Raw genomic sequence first — 18,888 nt, forward strand, 5'->3', positions numbered from 1 at the left:
TATTCTACTTTCACCTTTTAGACAGATTCTAGAACCTAGGCCATACATGGCATGTGGTTTCACTGTAAAAATTTTTAAATGTTGCTGTGAACAGCAGGATGCATTTGAGAGGGAGAAAAAAAAAGGACTGTGAAGGTCAAAGTGTCATCGCTATTAAACAAACAAAAACAACCAAGATGTCAAGTTTCCCTAGGCTTCCAGTAAAGCAATCCATAAAATATTATTGATGCTACCATCAAGAAGAGAATGTAGGCACTCTCTCCCATCAAATGTGTTTCTGCATCTGGACCCATACATTCCTCTCCTTCTGTTACCCAGGATGTCCTGTCCTGGCTCCTCCCAGGATGCTCAGCCCGGGTTGTCCACTATTGCCCTGGATCCCATCTTCCCTCACCTACTTAAGGGCGTCACTGCTAGTGTCGTCCCCTCTCTCTTGAGCCTTATTGAAATGTCCCCGTCTATTGGATCATTCGATAAGCACATGAACATGCTATTATATCCCTCATCTCAAGAGGAAAAAAATGATCTCATCTCTACGTACACTTCCAGCTCACATTCACTGTTTCCCTTTATAGCAAAAATCCCTCTAAGAGTTGCCTTGACTTTGGATCTCCGCATATTCCTCATTCTCCCGTGGTCCCTCTTTCTCAGGCATCCCTCCGCACCACATCACTGAAACCTCTCTTTCAAGGGCACCTTGTCACTTCCAACAGTCAACGGCTTTGTCTTACTCAACCAATCACAAGCACTGGACATAGCTGATCACTTCCTCCTGTTTTCGCTATTAGAAACCCATCATTTCAGTTCTTTTCCTCCCTTACTGACCGACCGACCATCCCTAGTTTCTTTTGCTGAATCCTTATTTCCTAATGATTCAATGTCAAATTGACTTCCAACCTCTCGACCTCCTGTTTTTCTATACTCACCCCTCTAGGTGATCTCATCCAGTCCTGTAGTTTAAGTGCAATCTACAGGTTGACCACTCCCAAATTCATAACTCTACACCAGCGCTTTCCAATAGAACTTTCTGCAATGATGACAAGTATTATACTATAAACCTGTGTTGTTCCACGTGGCAGCCGCAAGCCACATGTGGCTCTTGAGCACTAGTATACATTGTGATTGAAGAATAAGACGTTATGTTTAATTTAATCTAAATCTAAACTTAAAGAACCACATGTGAGTAGTGGCTACCATATGGGACAGCACAGCTGTAAATGAAACCCATCCTCTGACCTCCACATTCACATAGTTAACTGTCTATTGAGCATCTCTACTTGAATGTTTAAAAGGTAAACAAAGTCCAACAATGAACTCAGGATTCTCCTCCCTGTTCTCTGAAAGGCTGTTCTTCCCAGTCTCACAAAATGGCAACCCAATCCTTCTAATTGTTCGGGCTAAAATAGAAAGTTGATCTCCTCTCTTTTACTCACACCCCACACCTAATCGACCAAGAAATGGTGTTATCTTTACTTTCAATATTACTCAAATCTGACCACGTCTCACTTTATCTATTGCTACTGCTGCTTCCTTGGTCTAAGCCGCCATCATCTCTTTGGATTTCCATGATCATGGCTCTCTAGGGATGAGGAGAAGCCGTATTCTCTAGCGGAGGAGATGGACACATCCACGCTCAAAAATAATATGGTTACTTAAGAGGTTAAAAACAAAGTGCCATATAACCTGCCAAGGGAAATCAAATGTTACTGTGAACTTGGGGGGAGGGGATCACATGACTACCTAAGGAAACTGTGTAGCTGTTACTTAATTAATGAAGTATTTTGGTGATGATTCCCGCCAAGAATCCACAAAAGAACAAAAGAATTTGTTTTCTTTGAGGATTTCTATTCCCCCCAAAAGGACAAACTTTTATACTGAGTTTCCCACCTTCCTTCCCTTAGGTAAAGCAAAAATATGTAAAGATCCTCTGAAAAGTAAAACATCTGAGCTAAAAGTAGTTAATAGCAAGAAGGCAACTAATCCATTTCATACTATCAAGGTAATAAAAGAAGCTTACTTATGCAGCCATGGCAAGAAGAGAAATAACTCCCACGATTTACTATAAATGTGCACAAAATTATGCAACTTTAAATTACTAACTCATAACATATGTCGTAGCTGGTTATTGCCATATTACTAGTACAGTTCTATAGCCAATGGCCTACAGGACATATTGTTTATATTTTGTTTGTTGGACATATTAATGCATTCATTGAATGCACAAATGAATAAGACTCTCAACTTTAAAAAAAATCAAATGACTCACGGCTTCACTATAATGTGTGTGTATCTGTAAGGTCACAGGAGAGTTCTATGTGTAATCACGTAGGCTGAAGGACAATATTTGTGTAAACCAGCAGAAAGCTGACTTTAGAATTTACTTTAACATCAGCTCATAAAGCCTCCTTAAAGAAAGTAATTATTTAAACAAATAGACACCAAGATCAAATATATAAATGATGAGTATTTGCCAATTACATTATTTGCTTCTCTATGATAATTTAGGCATTCTCTGCCCTTTTCCTAATCCTGTATGAGGAACAAAGTAACCAAGAATGGAATACACAGCAGTTGTCTTATCTTTTTGTTTGATGCTTGCAATAGCGAATCCTTTGGAAATAGACTGATCGTCTGGCTGAAAGAATCTCTAAGTCCCTTCTTTACCCCATTCTGAAAAAAGACTGGACTTTGTTAAAAAAAGAAAAAAAAAGTCAATCCCACCCTCAGGATTGGCTACATAATTTGCAGGGCCCAGAGCAAAATGGAAATGCAAGGCCCCTTGTTTAAAAAAATGATTAAGGATTTCAAGCTGGTGACAACAGAACAGTAAACCAAACATAAGGCACTTCTGGGTCCAAGGTCCCCTGTGACTTTGCGGGTTCCACGTCCATGAAGCCACCTCTGCCCAACCTTAAGGCTGAGGTTTTCTCACCTGCATCAGTTTTAAGACACAATGAAAAATGTTCCAAATTCTAAATGGTCCTGCGGTCTAACAATGACTTTGCCCACTCCTCTTAGTGGAGATGACACCCACTAATTTGGCAGGCTTGGCTATACCTAAGTACCTCAGTGAGACCATGACCATCACCTTGACCACGGACAGTGCGACCCACCCGAAGCTCGGAAGCAGGACCGTGGGACGACGTGTGATAACCGCATAGCTAAGATTCTAACTGCCTCTGCGGATGCCGAGGAACGAACACATCTGAAACAATACGTCATTTGAAAATGCTAATTCCCATCACTCACATCTATTTAGAAATATTTTCAGTGACCCTGTCAAGCGCAGTCAATAACTTTTTTCAGCACTAGTGGAGAACACAAAGGCCCTCCAGGTCACATGGATGCCACAACCCTCCCCCACCCCCCATCATCGCACAACATCACAATAACGCCCCGTGCTGCCTGTCGGACTGTATAGCCCAGCTGTGAAATGCACAAGTTTGGAAAGACCGCCAGCAATTCAGTCTACTTAACTGGACTTAGTCCAGAGGATTTTCCAGCCAACTGGCACTGGGTCTCTAACTTACAGTTGGCAAGCAACCTCCTTAAATGCTTCCAGGTCCTCAGTAGAACTGTGCAGTGTCTACCTTTAACACACCAACCACCTGACTTCAGACACAGCACTCAGCGGCTCTGACCGCAGGGTGCGGAGCTATAAAATTTACAGCTTCTTAAGTTGGAAAACCACAGACGACGGGGCTGGACTCTACCAACTGCCCTCCGAAGGAAGGGGGACGCAGGGTCCGCTTGGGGCACACAAAGTTAAAACAAAGGACACATTGAGTAGTCTTGGGTAAACAGCTTGCTTTCTGTCACTCCCACTTTTAATTTGTAATGTGCAAACTATAAATGCCTTCAATCAGCTTCATTTTTGTTTCATTACTTAAGGCCCATTTTTCCTTTTAAGGAAGTTGTCCTAATTCTCCCACGGAAACTAAAGAGTTATGCATAGGTTCTGAAGACCGACGTTTTATTTAGTGCATGCTTGGAAGCTTATTTCTTGTCTTCAGTCATGTACTTGATCGCTTTAAAAAATAACAGCAGCAATACTTAGTGTGTTATGCCAGGCAAAGCACTGTACAAGCATTATCTCATTTAAAGCTGACAACACCACTCGGGACTTCCCTGGTGGCACAGTGGATAAGACTCTGCGCTGCCAAAGCAGGGGGCCTGGGTTTGATCCCTGGTCCAGGAACTAGATCCCACATGCCGCAACTAAGGAGCCGGCGAGCCGCAACTAAGGAGCCCTCGAGCCACAACTAAGGAGCCTGCCTGCCGCAACGAAGACATGAGGCGACCAAATAAATAAATATTAAAAAAAAAATAAAGCAGATAACAATACTATGAGGTAGGCACAGTGCTGTTAATATCTTAGTACTGTAGATGAATGCACCAATACACAAGGCCACGTAGCTAGTAAGTAGCAACACTGGGAACTCAAGTCTCTGATATTGTCCGACTCCCAAACTTGACATCTTAACTCTTGGGACACTGCATCTCCAGCTCTGAAATGTCACATCTAGGATTCTAATTTAAAGTTCTAAAGACTGGATGAACCATTGAAAAGACGTTGTCACCGGGATCCAAGAGCATGCTATAACATTTACATTGTGCTATCGGGTTCCAACCTGAAAATGTTGTTTCTTGAACACGCTAATATCTGACTTAAGGATACATGACTTTTAATCTCCTCAATCCATTTTCCCCTGCATTTATAGAACTGTTGGATTTCACCATTGTTTTAACGGCTGAAATACAACCTACTTCATAGATTGACCCCTTCCGATAAATGATGAATTTCGCCGTACATTACGTGTTGACTAAGTCAGGGAAGGGATAGTTTTGTAGTGTAAATTCCTGTTTTTGTATAATCCTGTGATTTTTTGGAAGCCTCGTGATGTGAAAAATCAGCCAGTTGTCTTTGTCTTCTTATTTGCTTCAAAGCCTGAAAAACATGACCAGGTATCACCACTGCTATTAGGTGTGAGTGAGTTGGATTTGACAAGACACAGCACCACAAAGACCCCGATCGGGGCCTTGGAAGTACATCTGTGAGGCAGCTTCAAAGGTGTGGGCTGACACACTGAACCCCGACTACAGTTTAATTCAACTCATCAACATTCCTCAGAGTTTAGTGAAGAGAAATAGTGTTCTCCGACCTGTCACAGAAGTATTTGCCATGAATTAACTGGAGGCCTGCACTTCAAATAGCAAATGGCAATCTCTAGACAAATGATGTGGCATCATGAAAGCACATATGAATCGTCCTCTGGAGTCTGGAGTTTCCTATCATCTGTTCTGAATTTATTCTCCATTACTTCTTTGCCTCTTTTGTGTTTTGTGTCTTCACTCCATCCCTGCTCCTTGGATAATCTCCTTTCCCTTACACTGATTTTATCGTGAGGCACATCTTTACTCATTTCAGCTCCTTCCCCTTGCGGGGGGCGGGGGATGCAGACAGCAGGGTCACAAGGAAGGAGCTGGATGAGAAGGTAAGTCTCTGTCAGCGATGCTTGCACGCTGTCAACTCAGTGATCAACGTGCCTGTCCACCTGGTCCCCCGCCACCCCATCATCTCCTTTTGCCAAAGAGTGGAGGAAGTTGTTTATTATAGTAATTTTCTTTAGATGTCTTTTTCTGCCTTGAAACTGGCCTGTGGTTAACCTATTTGTCACTTACTGTCATTACAAAGGCTGCTGTATTTGTCAGCTGCGGGATTCTCTCTTGGTACACAATTAATAGGGAAAGGGTTTTCAAAGAGTTAAACACCCCCTTTTGCCCCTTAACAGAGACAGAAAAAAAAAATCCTTAACATAAAGGAGAGCTTTCATTTTTAAGACCTTTTTTTTTTAAAAAAAGGAATGCTGTAAAAACACAGGTGATCATATTTCAGTCCTAGACTAGCAACCTGTGTTATCATGTCGTCCTGACTCACTGTTTATCAGACGGAGATGAAGTTACTTTATAAATGAAACACTCATGATGAATTTCCTCACCTACCCTCCAACTGCATGACAGTTTGATGGAGAATATGACTCATTCACTGTTGTGTGTGAGAGAGAGACAGATAGAAACAGAGACAGAGAGAAACAGAGACAGAGAAAGAGAATAAAGGAGAGGAAGGAGAAAAGGGGGAGAGGGACACGAGAGGGGGAAGGGGGAGGCGGGGAGGTGGGGAGAAGGGGGGGAGAGAGAGAGAGAGAGTGTGAGAGTGTGCATCAGCTAGCAAAAAAGCTGATCTTCAGTCACTTCTAAAGAATGTGTCATCTCTAAGTGGACACCTTCACTAATCATGAAAAAAAAAAGAGAATTTTTGTGTTTTTCATTCTCATTGCCAAGGCTCCCTAAAATTGTATCTTAAATGGGCCTTTTGCACTGCGCTTATACAGAGGACAAAACCAGTGACCTTATGTTACCTATGGCTCAATCTCAAAACGGAAAAACATTACATTTTCAGCCATACTCAAAACGTCCAGCATATAGACGTCTACTTCAGATTAAATGATTATTTTTCCATGAAGGCATGTGTAAATTTCAACTCTGAACTTCAGTTTTCACATTTCTACCACTTCAAAATTTAATTCCTTGTACAAGACACACACACACACACACACACACACAATTTAGCTATGTGATGTGCAGAAGATTTAGTTTTTCTTGTGTTCCCAAACCCAGTAAAATAAATATGGTAGGTCTATGCATAGTATCCTGAAGACTATTGAAATATAAGCTGACTTTTAAATCTTTCAGATGACTAATGAGTGCACTAGTTCAATGAGAAATTCCTTAGACTCTATGCCAGACTCATGTTGTAGGGGATAAGCTGAAATAAAGAAAGATGTGGAAATTATCTAGTTTATAATAACTGTGTCTGTAGTGATCTCAGAAAGTATATGGTTGCCAAATCAATATTGATTTCTTTCTGTGCTGGGGTGTGCACGTGTGTGTCATTTTCCCCTGGGCAATGCAGAAATATGATACAGGGTCATGAACATTAGCTCCATTTCTCCAAGTCATTTACATGTATATGGATGTCTGTACTTCAAAATAAAAACTTGATTGATGGACTTAAATAATGCCTAAAAATTTAAGACCTCAGACAATCATATAAATCCTTGATTACCCTTAGGAATTTCCTCTTGGCCACTGAGGAAATTAAGGGGCCAGCTCAGTCTAAATTGACATCCACCTGTTGCTAATGTTGGACCATGTAGAATCTGGGTTCCGAGAAGAATGAAGGTTTGTAACAGAGACAGTATTTGAAAATTGGGCAGGCACATGACTTGGTGATAAAAGTGAAAATCTGTTTTCCATTTAAACTGAGCTTCCCTATGAAGACATTCTGTAAAGTTTTGACATTAAAAATAACCAGAAGCAGAAGACACTTTTGTGTCAGGCCATGCACTTATTTCTTGAGGTTAACTGACAGCAGTCAATCTGTCCCAGGACTGCATTACCCCTGCCTTGCACTAGAAAACACCCAGAAATAAGTGAAAAGATCTGTTAAACCCACCACCCTGGGAGGGCAAGTTGCTGTTCTCCCAGATTAAGGTAAGTCAACTGTGAACTAACTGGTCAGCAAGTTCTTATGTGTAAATTATTCACTTTGGGAAAGGCAAGCCTTTTAGAAAGCAGATCGATTCCTCAAATGCAATTGAGGAGATCAAATTTCAATATTTAAATGCCCTTCACTGTACTTAACTTTCAACTGTACAATTCTAGGACTAGTCCTAAGAGATGATGAAATCCAGTGGTTTTTAAAATGTGTACCGCAGAAGTCTAAGCCTTTCAGAGAACTTCAGATTACGACTGTGGTTTGGGACAGAAGGGCAGAAATGGGGAGGAGAGGCTGGCCTCTGGGCCCTGTCACTCTTGACTTTGGTCAGAGAAAGTCTCCTTTCACTTGATTTATTGTCTCCATGTATGATTTTTTAACTTGGAAAGAAGATTCTACTATTTATTTTTTTTTATTTTTAATATTTATTTATTTATTTGGTTGCACCAGGTCTTAGTTGCAGGAGGTGGGTTCCTTAGTTGCAGGAGGTGGGCTCCTTAGTTGCGGCAGGCGGGCTCCTTAGTTGCGGCTCGTGGGCTCCTTAGTTGTGGCATGCGAGCTCTTAGTTGCAGCATGCATGTGGGATCTAGTTCCCTGACCAGGGATCGAACCTGGGCTCCCTACATTGTGAACGCGGAGTCTTATCCACTGTGCCACCAGGGAAGTCCTTCTACTCTTTAAATGAATGAATGAATTTTATCATCGGATGTCATTCATTCAGTAAATTTTTGTTTTTGAGTGACCACGATGTTCCAGATACTATGCCAATTGTGGAATCTACGAAGAGAAGTTAAGTCATCTTTCGGCAATATAGGGTTTCAGGTGCTTAGAAGAGCTTCAAGACAGTGTTACAGGACAGAGTAGAAGATATTAGTTTAGTCTGGGGAAATCATTTACCAAATGAGAAGATTGGGCCTCAGATAGTGTAAGTGACTCATGCAAAGTGACAGAGTAGTATCTGAGTGACCTGTATCACCAACTATTTATAGAGATGTTCCCTGTTCAGACCCACGTTGCTTCCAAAAAGAATGGGGTCAACATACCAAAACTCGCTCTTCACATTTCTTAAAGACCTGAGACTATAATGATTTGGTGACAAGGTTTATGTCTTAACCATTGGTGTATCTCCAATGTCTATATAGGGTTGGAAACAAATGGGCACTCAACAAAAGTTTAGTTTTCTTTTATCAGACGTCAAGAGGAAATAAACAGAGGAATACTGCTTTGAAGGTAGCTACCTAAATCAACACATGACAAAGTAGTTGAAGATAAGACTTAGCTAAGATATTGGGAGGATCTGATTAAAATCAATGAATGAGATATAAAAAGGGACATTCTCCTTACACTGCCATCCTCATGTGTTCTGGCAAACACACCCTTCTGCTGAATTTTACACTATAATACGAGCTCAGTGAACGTGCAGTCATTTTAAGCGGCCAGGAGAGAAAGTGCTTTCTTTCACAGACTTATACTTTCTGTGGATAGAACAGCACTTTCAATTTTGGTAGGTCCCCACTTTCATCATCCCACAGGATTGTGAAACACATTCAACATTTCGTATTGGACTGAACATATTTTTGGCTCCAAAAGTATTCATTTTGGTTCAATTCATAGTTGCACGGAAAGGCATATGAACTTTATTTAACTTCCTTTAAAGAAGAAGGCCATGGATTACTTGGATGTTGATATATAGCCTAGTTTTGGAAAATGTAATTTATCGCTTATTGTGATTTTCAGTTTTTAAAGTCACTGTGTTCTCTCGATTTTGGAGAGGCATGAGCATGCGATAAACACCGACCTGAAATTTGATGATGTTCTCCTGAGAGCAATAAAGTACAATTTAAATATTAAAGTCATTAGCCCAAATTCTTTGAAAAGATAAAATAGACATAATACTAGGTTACTGGATTGGATTTTTAAAAATCTCCTAAAATAGTTGCAAGTTTTGAATGAAACCATAACTCCTTTTAAAAATACAAGCAAGGCATGACCAATTAATCATACATGTTTCTCTCTGGAATATTTTCAGACAAGTCACATTCTTAGGACATCAATTGAAGCTTTCATGGAATCTGTAAGTAGAATGTATACATAAAATAAGACTTTGTAAAAACAATAGCTAAGCAAATGTGACCTTACTGCATTGTGGTAAAACTACAATTTTGTATTTATAGAGATCTTATTATAGTTTTTACCCTATTTATATAGTAGTGAAAATTATTTTATAAAACCGTACATATCCAGTTGAACCTGGGGAAGACTTTATGTTTTTATAATTTTACTAGATCTATCCAATAATTTATCCTTACATTTTGATTGTTTGTGTGTTTGTTTTTTTCCCCCAAGGAGCTGTCTGTATTTGTAAGGACAATCCAGCTGTTTTTGTTTGTTTCTTAGTTTGTTTTCTGGCCGTGCCCCATGGCTTGTGGGATCTTAGTTCCCCGACCAGGGATTGAACCCAGGCCCTCGGCAGAGAGAAAGAGGAGTCCTAATCACTGGACCGCCTGGGAATTCCCTGTATTTGCAAGAAAATCGATGACGAACCTGACCGATTTTGCAGAACTCCATCACCAATTGAGGCCACCCTTCCATTTCTCAAAAATAGCCCCTAATCATCAGGAAAATGTTTGGACCTGGTGAACAGTCCAAAGATTTAGTTTTAATCAGCACTAAATAATGGAGATGAGTGAGATAAGGAGTTACACTTCAGTTAAGCAAAGCCCAGATAAAAATTCTCAGCTTCAGGCTGGCATAGCGTTCGGTGACAATGTGGCCATTATCTGGTCAGTTTGATCAACACAGACAATGACAGGGGACATTCAGGTTCTAAACATGAAAGTCAGAAGGAACTCTGTGATTCTGCTTTGCACTTTCCATCACTTCTTGTCTCATTCTTTGTTGTGGTTTTCCTGCAGATAACGTATGTTTAACAGCAAACCTTAAATTACACACAGAACTGTGAAAGCCTACCGGAATGGCTTTGTGATTATGAAGAAAATTGGACAGAGAAACAGCAACAACAAGAAATGGCTGCTTGTCATCAAGTAGTAAAATGCATATTTCTCATGAGGAATCATTTGGGCTTAGTTCTGGTTGCCCGGGGCAGAAGCCCTGAGAGACACCCACCTTCCAATTTGGTAATTTTCTAGCCACAGAACTTGGTTTGTGTACATCTGCTTAGAGATGGATCAAAGGCCTCGTGGCAAAACTAATGAAACCATGTTGCTCTAAAACTAATCCCTTGCAAGCTAAACATACCTCTCTAAAGAAAATATACCTTTTCTAAAGAAATGGAAAAGATGTTTGCTGCTCAAATGCGTGATAGAAAAGAAATAAACATATCCATCTAAAAAATTAGGACTGAATAAAAAGTCTCAAAATCTTTATTAACCAGAAAGTTCAATTCCTATGCCTTAGGTGTAATTACAGGGTGATGTTAGGGCCTTGATTCACTGTTGAGCTCCAAACTACCCTAACAATAGTCCAATTTGATTTGGGGTTCCTAATCTCATCTTCTGAAATAAAAGAAACAACCCAATCAAAAAATGGGCAGATGATCTAAATAGACATGTCTCCAAAGAAGACATACAGATGGCCGAAAAGATGCTCAACATCACGAATTATGGGAGAAATACAAATCAAAACTACAATGAGGTATCAGCTCGCACTGGTCAGAATGGCCATCATCAAAAAGTCTACAACCAATAAATGCTGGAGAGGGTGTGGAGAACAGGGAACCCTCCTACACTGTTGGTGGGAATGTAAATTGGTGCAGCCACTATGGAGAACAGTATGGAGGTTCCTTAAAAAACTAAAAACAGAACTACCATATGATCTAGCAATCCCACTCCTGGGCATTTATCCAGAGAAAACCATGGTTCGAAAAGATACATGGACCCCTAATATTCATTGTAACACTACTTACAACAGCCAAGACATGGAAGCAACCTAAATGTCCATCAATAGAGGAATGGATAAAGAAGATGTGGTACATATATACAATGGAATACTATTCAGCCATAAAAATGAATGAAATAATGCTATTTGCAGCAACATGGATGGACCTAGAGATTACCATACTAAGTGAAGTAAGTCAGACAGAGAAAGACAAATATCATATGATATCACTCATATGGGGAATCTAATTTTTAAAAAATTATACAAATGAACTTATTTATAAAACAATCATGCAGATTTAGAAAACAAACTTACGGTTACCAAAGGGGAAATGTGGCAGGGAGGGATAAATTAGGAGCTTGGCGGTGCTTTGTGTCCACCTTGAGGGGTGGGATAGGGAGGGTGAGAGGGAGACGCAAGAGGGAGGAGATATGGGGATACATGTATGTGTATAGCTGATTCACTTTGTTACAAAGCAGAAACTGACACACCATTGTAAAGCAATTATACTCCAATAAGGATGTTAAAAAAATAAATATGTAAACACACACACACACAAATTAGGAGCTTGCGATTAACACACACACACACACACATTCACACACACACACATTCACACACACACACTACTATATATAAAGTAGATAACCAACAAGGACCTACTGTATAGCACAAGGAACTCTACTCAATACTCTGTAATAACCTATATGGGTAAACAATCTGAAAAAGAATAGATACATGTATATGTATAATTGAATCACTTTGCTGTACACCTGAAACTAACACAACATTGTAAATCAACTATACTCCAATATAAAAAAAAAAGACCTGAGAGGGTTGGAAGAATATTTCCTAAAGACAGCTGCTCTCAACTGTGAAATCTTTGCGGGACCTTCTATCACACAGACAGAGATGACAGGACCTAGTATCTCAAGTTCACAAGATAATGGGAAATTAACTCACGGTCAAGACCTAGGGCCAGGGTTGCAAACTCAAATATCTACTGGGACCAGAAGTTCCTTTTTCGTAAAAGATGTCAAAATCTATATTTTTATAAGAAATCACCTGATATTAAACCTCTGATCTATTTTTTAAAAATTATGAAGATCTGGGAGCTGGATTTGGCCTGTGGTTGCCAGTTTGCTCAGCATGGTCTGAGGTTTAGGTTTTTTAAAAATATATCTGTCATATGCTCAGAAGGCAGAAGTATGGTAACAGTTAGAAACGTTATGTGCCAAGCACTCTGTAAGCACTGAAGTTATCTTAAATTCTTTTTATGCTAGCACTGACAGTTACCTGGTATTGTTTGCCCATTTTTACAAATGTGGACATTAAGTGACACAGAGGTGAAGATACTTGTCCAAGTTACATAGCTAATTACAAGTCTGTACTCTTAACCATACGATGGGTTCAACATCTGACTTAGAATCCAAAGTTATGTTTAGTCTATATACAATGGAATATTACTCAGCCATTAAAAAGAATGAAATAATGCCATTTGCAGCAACATGGATGGACCTAGAGATTATCATACTAAGTGAAGTAAGTCAGACAGACAAAAACAAATATCATATGATATCGCTTATATGGAGAATCTAAAAAAAAAGATGCAAATGAACTTATTTACAAAACAGAAATAGACTCATAGTCTTAGAGAACGAACTTATGGTTGCCAGGGGGAAGGGTGGGGGGAAGAGATAGATTGGTAGTTTGGGATTGACATGTACACACTGTTATATTTAAAATAGATAACCAACAAAGACCTACTGTATAGCACAGGGAACTCTGCTCAATACTCTGTATTAACCTAAATGGGAAAATAATTTGAAAAAGAATAGATACATGTATATGTACAACCGAATCATTTTGCTGTACACCTGAAACTAACACAACATTGTTAATCAAATATACTCTAATATAAAATAAAAATTAAAAAAATAAAAAACGCAGTGGTTAAGAATCCGCCTGCCAATGCATGGGACATGGGTTCGATCCCTGGTCGGGGAAGATCCCACATGTTGTGGAGCAACTAAGCCCGTGCGCCACAACTACTGAGGCTGAGCTCTAGAGCCCACAAGCCACAACTACTGAGCCCATGCACCACAACTACTGAAGCCCGTGCACCCTAGAGCCCGCACACCGCAACTACCGAAGCCCGTGCGCTCTAGGGCCTGCATGCCACAACTACTGAGCCCACGTGCTGCAACTACTGAAGCCCGTACACCTAGAGCCCGTGCTCCACAACAAGAGAAGCCACCGCAATGAGAAGCCTGTACACCACAATGAAGAGTAGCCCTTGCTCGCTGCAAATAGAGAAAGCCCGCGTGCAGCAACGAAGACCTAACACAGCCAAAAAAAAAAAAAAAAATGTATTTCATAGCAAAAATTAAAATAAAATAAAATAGGTCCCTTCAAGGGGGAAAAAAGTTATATGTAGTCATACTTTTTTTTTTTTTTTAATAAATTTCTTTATTTATTTATTTTTGGCTGTGTTGGGTCTTCGTTTCTGTGCGAGGGCTTTCTCCAGTTGCGGTGAGCGGGGGCCATTCTTCATCGCGATGCGCGGGCCTCTCACTATCGCGGCCTCTCTTGTTGCGGAGCACAGGCTCCAGACGCGCAGGCTCAGTAGTTGTGGCTCACGGGCCTAGTTGCTCCGCGGCATGTGGGATCTTCCCAGGCCAGGGCTCGAACCCGTGTCCCCTGCATTGGCAGGCAGATTCTCAACCACTGCGCCACCAGGGAAGCCCTGTAGTCATACTTTTAAACTATCTTTTTTCATTCATCTTCCTTAGTAAATGTTGAAGACTAGTACCTTAAATAATAATAATAGTTGAATTAAGCTTATGTTTCCTTGATTCCAGAAGAGCATAGCAGTATGACTGGACTAAGGGCAGATATCATACTTGTAGATGGAAAAGATTTGGACTCCAATTCAACTCTGCTTTTTTCCTAGCTATGTGAGTTAGGCAAATCTTTTAACATTTCTTCACATTTCATTGCTTATTTTTCTGGCAAGTCAGTGAGGTAGGTTTTCTATCCCAATTTTGCAAGTGAGAAATTGAAACTCCACGTGACTAACAGGAGTGCCTGGTTACACAAGTCCTCAGTACACGGTGGCCACGACTTCTACACAACCTCAAGCAAATCACGTGCCTCTGAAAGTGATCAGCCCCAGTTTACAAACCGGAAAAAGCAAACCCAGAGACGTGACGAGGACCAAAGAAAATGTACCCATGATAATTGTGTTACAGAGTCATTTGCAGACATGGTGGCTGTTTTTATTATCCTCATCATTACCCACTTATTATTTTTCTTCTTTTCTCACCTCTAAAGAAGTGATAGCTTACAAAAGTAAGGTGGTTTGCTATGACTAAAACTTTCTTGACATCAAGCAAGTGTGCTCTCTGTTACATCACTCTGCCTCCTAGGCCAGTGGATCTATGTGACGAACAGCCACAACGGATGAGCCCAACAGCAGACACAGACAAACTGGAATCATGTAAAGACGATTCCTTGTATATTCCTCAGCATTCAGAACAGCCAAGTGTACCCGTGAAAGGTTGGCATCTGCATGTGAAAATCAACACATTCTCTCAGGGACCCATTGGATCCCTGCCCTCTTCCCCCAAATGGAGTTGCTGTCTTTTCCCCTTTGCATTTTGAGATTTAGCCTATTAGGAAACAAATTTGAACTAGGATTTTTTTTATGCTAGCTCAAATCGGGGTCATCACTATAAATTCTGCAAGAGGCACTGAGAACTGAATAAAGAGAAGGGGCTTACTTCAAAGACCAGGGTCTCATTGGTGGGTCCCAGCGCGGACAGGCGTTCAGGGTGGTTGAAGGTGCGCTGGTACTCAAACACAGTCCCCGCGAAGGCGAACTCCCCTGGCCAGTCGATGCTCCAGCCCCCTGTGAGGTAATACCTGTGACTGAGGCTTCGGACGGCGAGGTAACTGGAGGATATCTGAAGCTCCTGGACCTCGATGCTGCGGGCGCCCAGTGGGATGGTGACAACCGGATAATATTCTAAGTGGAAAAGAACAGAATATTTCTGACATCCACATCGTGCATTGGAGATGGGCTCAGAGACAGGTAGTGACCATTTTTACAGAGTGGGGTGTTTGATCATCAGCTGACATTCATTTCTACTCTTATGAAGTGAAAACACTCAGTTATTTCATTTTCCAAGTGGTAGGAACACCAGAGAGAGAAAATGGATGAACTTTTCCCAAGCACATGTGTGTGGGCAGAAAACACTCTTCCCTTTTCCAGAACCACAAAGGCCATGCAACTCAAGGATGCTTTTTATTTTTAATCTACCTGGAAAAAACTTGGAGCCACCTATTCTCAACTGTGATGTGCAGAAGACAGGGCTCAAAGTTCAATTCTACTCAAGATAGTGAGAGAATTGCTTCGAATATTCATCTAACATTGTAAGTGTGGACCATCTAAGTTCCATAATACATTCTTTGTTTAACAAATGCACGTGGGGCATATGGTGGCCTGGTCAGAATATTGAAATTGCTAAGCAGAAAGGCGTTTGTTGAACACCCCTCTGGGATGTATGTATTGATGAGACTACTCACGTGAAAAACCCACCAATTCTCCCTTGCTCTTGCGTAAGCACCAAAAGCCATCATCTACTGTGTGTCAGATGAGTTAGTAAAAGGCTCAAGCGTACTTAGCATGACTTAAGTTTGTTCAGCAGCAAAGGGTGTGTCCCACCAATGACAGCACTGAATTTGCCGCATCACTTACCGTTCGCTTTGTGCTGGTTGAGGTACAGGCCTTTATAAAACTTGCAAGTTGAATTGTCACCTTTGCAAACACCACAGGCATCTGAAACTGCTTTAGAGCCAAGTTCATGATCGCATCCCACTGGCTGTAACCAAAAAAAAAAAAAAAAAAGGGAGAAAAATCAAAGATTAGAGAAGTCAGTAGCTTAGAATAACCAAGAGGTACATGGTTTTCCATATTTACTGAACATTAGGAAGGTAGGGCAGCTTTATGGTTAAAAGCAGAGTCTCAAGTTTGACTAGGCATTCAAATCCTTCCTCTGTCATTACTGGATGTAAGATTAGGTAAGTTACATAACTTACAGACATCTGTAAAACTGGAATGAAACGTCACAATTGCTACTAATGGAAGGGGAATTTATTCAGGCCAGCTCTACCAGTGAAACATAAAAATGCTGGGACACCATCCCCTTCCCCACCACGAACACACACACAACCCTTAAAAGATCACAGAGCTCACAATCAAATTAAGACAAAAGAGAAAGTGGATACCAGAAGAAAAAGAAAAACTAATCTGAAATAAACAGAAGTGCTATTTCCAAACACACTTATGAGGTTCTAATCACATAGTGAAAATACTTAGTGGACACGAAAGAAAAGTCTACTACTACTATGATTTACATTCTAATTGAATTTTTACAACTACTGTGTAAAGTAGGATATATCATCATCTCCATATGCGGAAAGAGTGAAAAGGAAACTCAAAACACTGGACGGGGGTCACGCAGAAACTAAGAGGGAATTTGGAGATAAAACTCACATCCAACTTGAAAATGTTACCCTCTTCCCCTACACCACCTGCTTTTATCCAGACACAAGAATCTCTTGGAACACTTCTCACGCTATGCATTTGATAGGAGGCAACACAAGCATGACCATATACCCCAAAGCAGAAATGTTCTCTTACTTCACAAATCCCATCAATGCAAACATCATTTTTGTATGGGGAGCAAGGAGTTCCGTCTTTCACCTTGCTGGACATGGCAAAAAAGAATTCAAAGTTCTCAGCCTTGCAGTATAGCTTACATCGATCTTCCTCTAGAAGCAAAGAGATCAAAAGAGGTCATGGTCAAGAGGAAATCATAGGAAAATGACAGGAGTAGCAAAAAGATGAGTTAAATTTAATTAGAAAGCTATTATCAAGATGGAAAATGTTACACACAGTTTTCTGGGGGGGGTGTGTGTGCACAGGTGTGCCCGAGGGCAGATGTGTATGGCTTTTAAAAATATGAATTCCTTTTAGTAATCCATATAAAGTCTGCTTTAACATTGATACATGAGAATTTTATTTTTCTAATCCTGAGTAAGAGCCATAATACACGTGATTGGTGGGTTGTGTCACTACCCTCCTTGGATAGTAGATATTTAAGGCTTTATAGGCCCTGAGGTCAGCCATTAACAATATGTAAATGAAGGACTATTGCTGTGTCCCAATAAAACGTTATTTTTAAAAAACGGGCCAGATTTGGCCCACAGGTCATAGTCTGCTGACTGTGATTTAGGACACAGATTATTTTACATATTTATTCAGTCTGTTAAGAGGGAAAATTCTAGGCACTTTGGAAAAAAGGCATATGGTCAATAATGTTTCAAAAACATATAGAAAAGAATCATATCATGAAAAGGAGGAGGAAGCAAACAAACTAAACATTAAGGCTAAAAAAATGTAATTTTTATTGATCATTAAGTCCCTGAGAAGTTTCTGGTATCACAGGCAAAAACAAAGAAGTATTATCTCTATAGAGCACTTGTTATCAGAAAGGAGTTATTGTGCCTATTTCTCCAATAGAAACAGTTCTTTTTTGGCCAGGAATTCCAGATGACATTTCTCCCATGAGACCTGATGTGCGACTGTGTGATATCCCTGATAACAGTTTTACAACAAACGTGTAAACAGTTTGCAAACGGTTGTGCTTCATAAAACCTCTCAATAAAAGACAAAGTCAAAAATATGAAGGCAGTGAAATTATTATGATCCAAATATGCAGCCATGTGGATGGATTCTATTTTTTTTTTCTCACCTAGGAATTCTTTCTAATAGAAGTTTTATCTCACGCCTCCTACCCCGTGCATATGAGATTAGGGAGCTGGAAGACATGTTACCCTCTTTTTTCTCCCTCATTCCCAGGAATTAACAAGTTCTAGAAAGTTCAGTTTTTCCAATACAGGTTCCTGGGAAAGTTTAGGAACTAGTCTATTAGAAAGAAACACAGAAGCTGGGGCGGGGGATAAATTAGGAGTTTGGGATTAACAGATACACACTACTATATATAAACAGATAAATAGCAAGGTCCTACTCCATAGCACAGGGAAGTATACTCAATATCTTGTAATAACCTGTAATGGAAAAGAATCTGAAAAAGAATATATACATACATATATATATATATATATATATATATATATATATATATACACACACACACACACACACACACAACTGAATCACTCTCCTGTACACCTGAAACTAACACAACATTGTAAATCAACTATACTTCAATTAAAAAAAAGAAACAAGAAGAAGAAAACTCATCACTGGAAGACAAAGACTGTCTACGTTTATGAATAAATTCTTCCCCTGATTTTTCCCAAACTGCATGAATGGCACAGACCTTCAAATCATGGTCAGTCTTTTC

At 40.2% G+C, this 18,888-nt stretch overlaps 1 protein-coding gene across 1 annotated transcript in view; it reads right to left on the bottom strand.

Annotated features, from left to right (window-relative positions):
• Positions 1-18,888, bottom strand: part of ADAMTS18 (ADAM metallopeptidase with thrombospondin type 1 motif 18) — a 185,827-nt gene that overhangs the window by 31,225 nt on the left and 135,714 nt on the right. Inside the window, exons 15-17 of the mRNA XM_036832341.1 lie at positions 17,160-17,290; positions 16,215-16,338; positions 15,238-15,482 (exon numbers count right to left, since the gene is read on the bottom strand). Coding sequence (XP_036688236.1) covers positions 15,238-15,482; positions 16,215-16,338; positions 17,160-17,290 — 500 coding nt within the window. The remainder of the gene's footprint in view (positions 1-15,237; positions 15,483-16,214; positions 16,339-17,159; positions 17,291-18,888) is intronic.

The sequence above is a fragment of the Balaenoptera musculus genome, chromosome 19 (genome assembly GCF_009873245.2).
Source record: "Balaenoptera musculus isolate JJ_BM4_2016_0621 chromosome 19, mBalMus1.pri.v3, whole genome shotgun sequence".
In the NCBI taxonomy this organism is placed as follows: domain Eukaryota; kingdom Metazoa; phylum Chordata; class Mammalia; order Artiodactyla; family Balaenopteridae; genus Balaenoptera; species Balaenoptera musculus.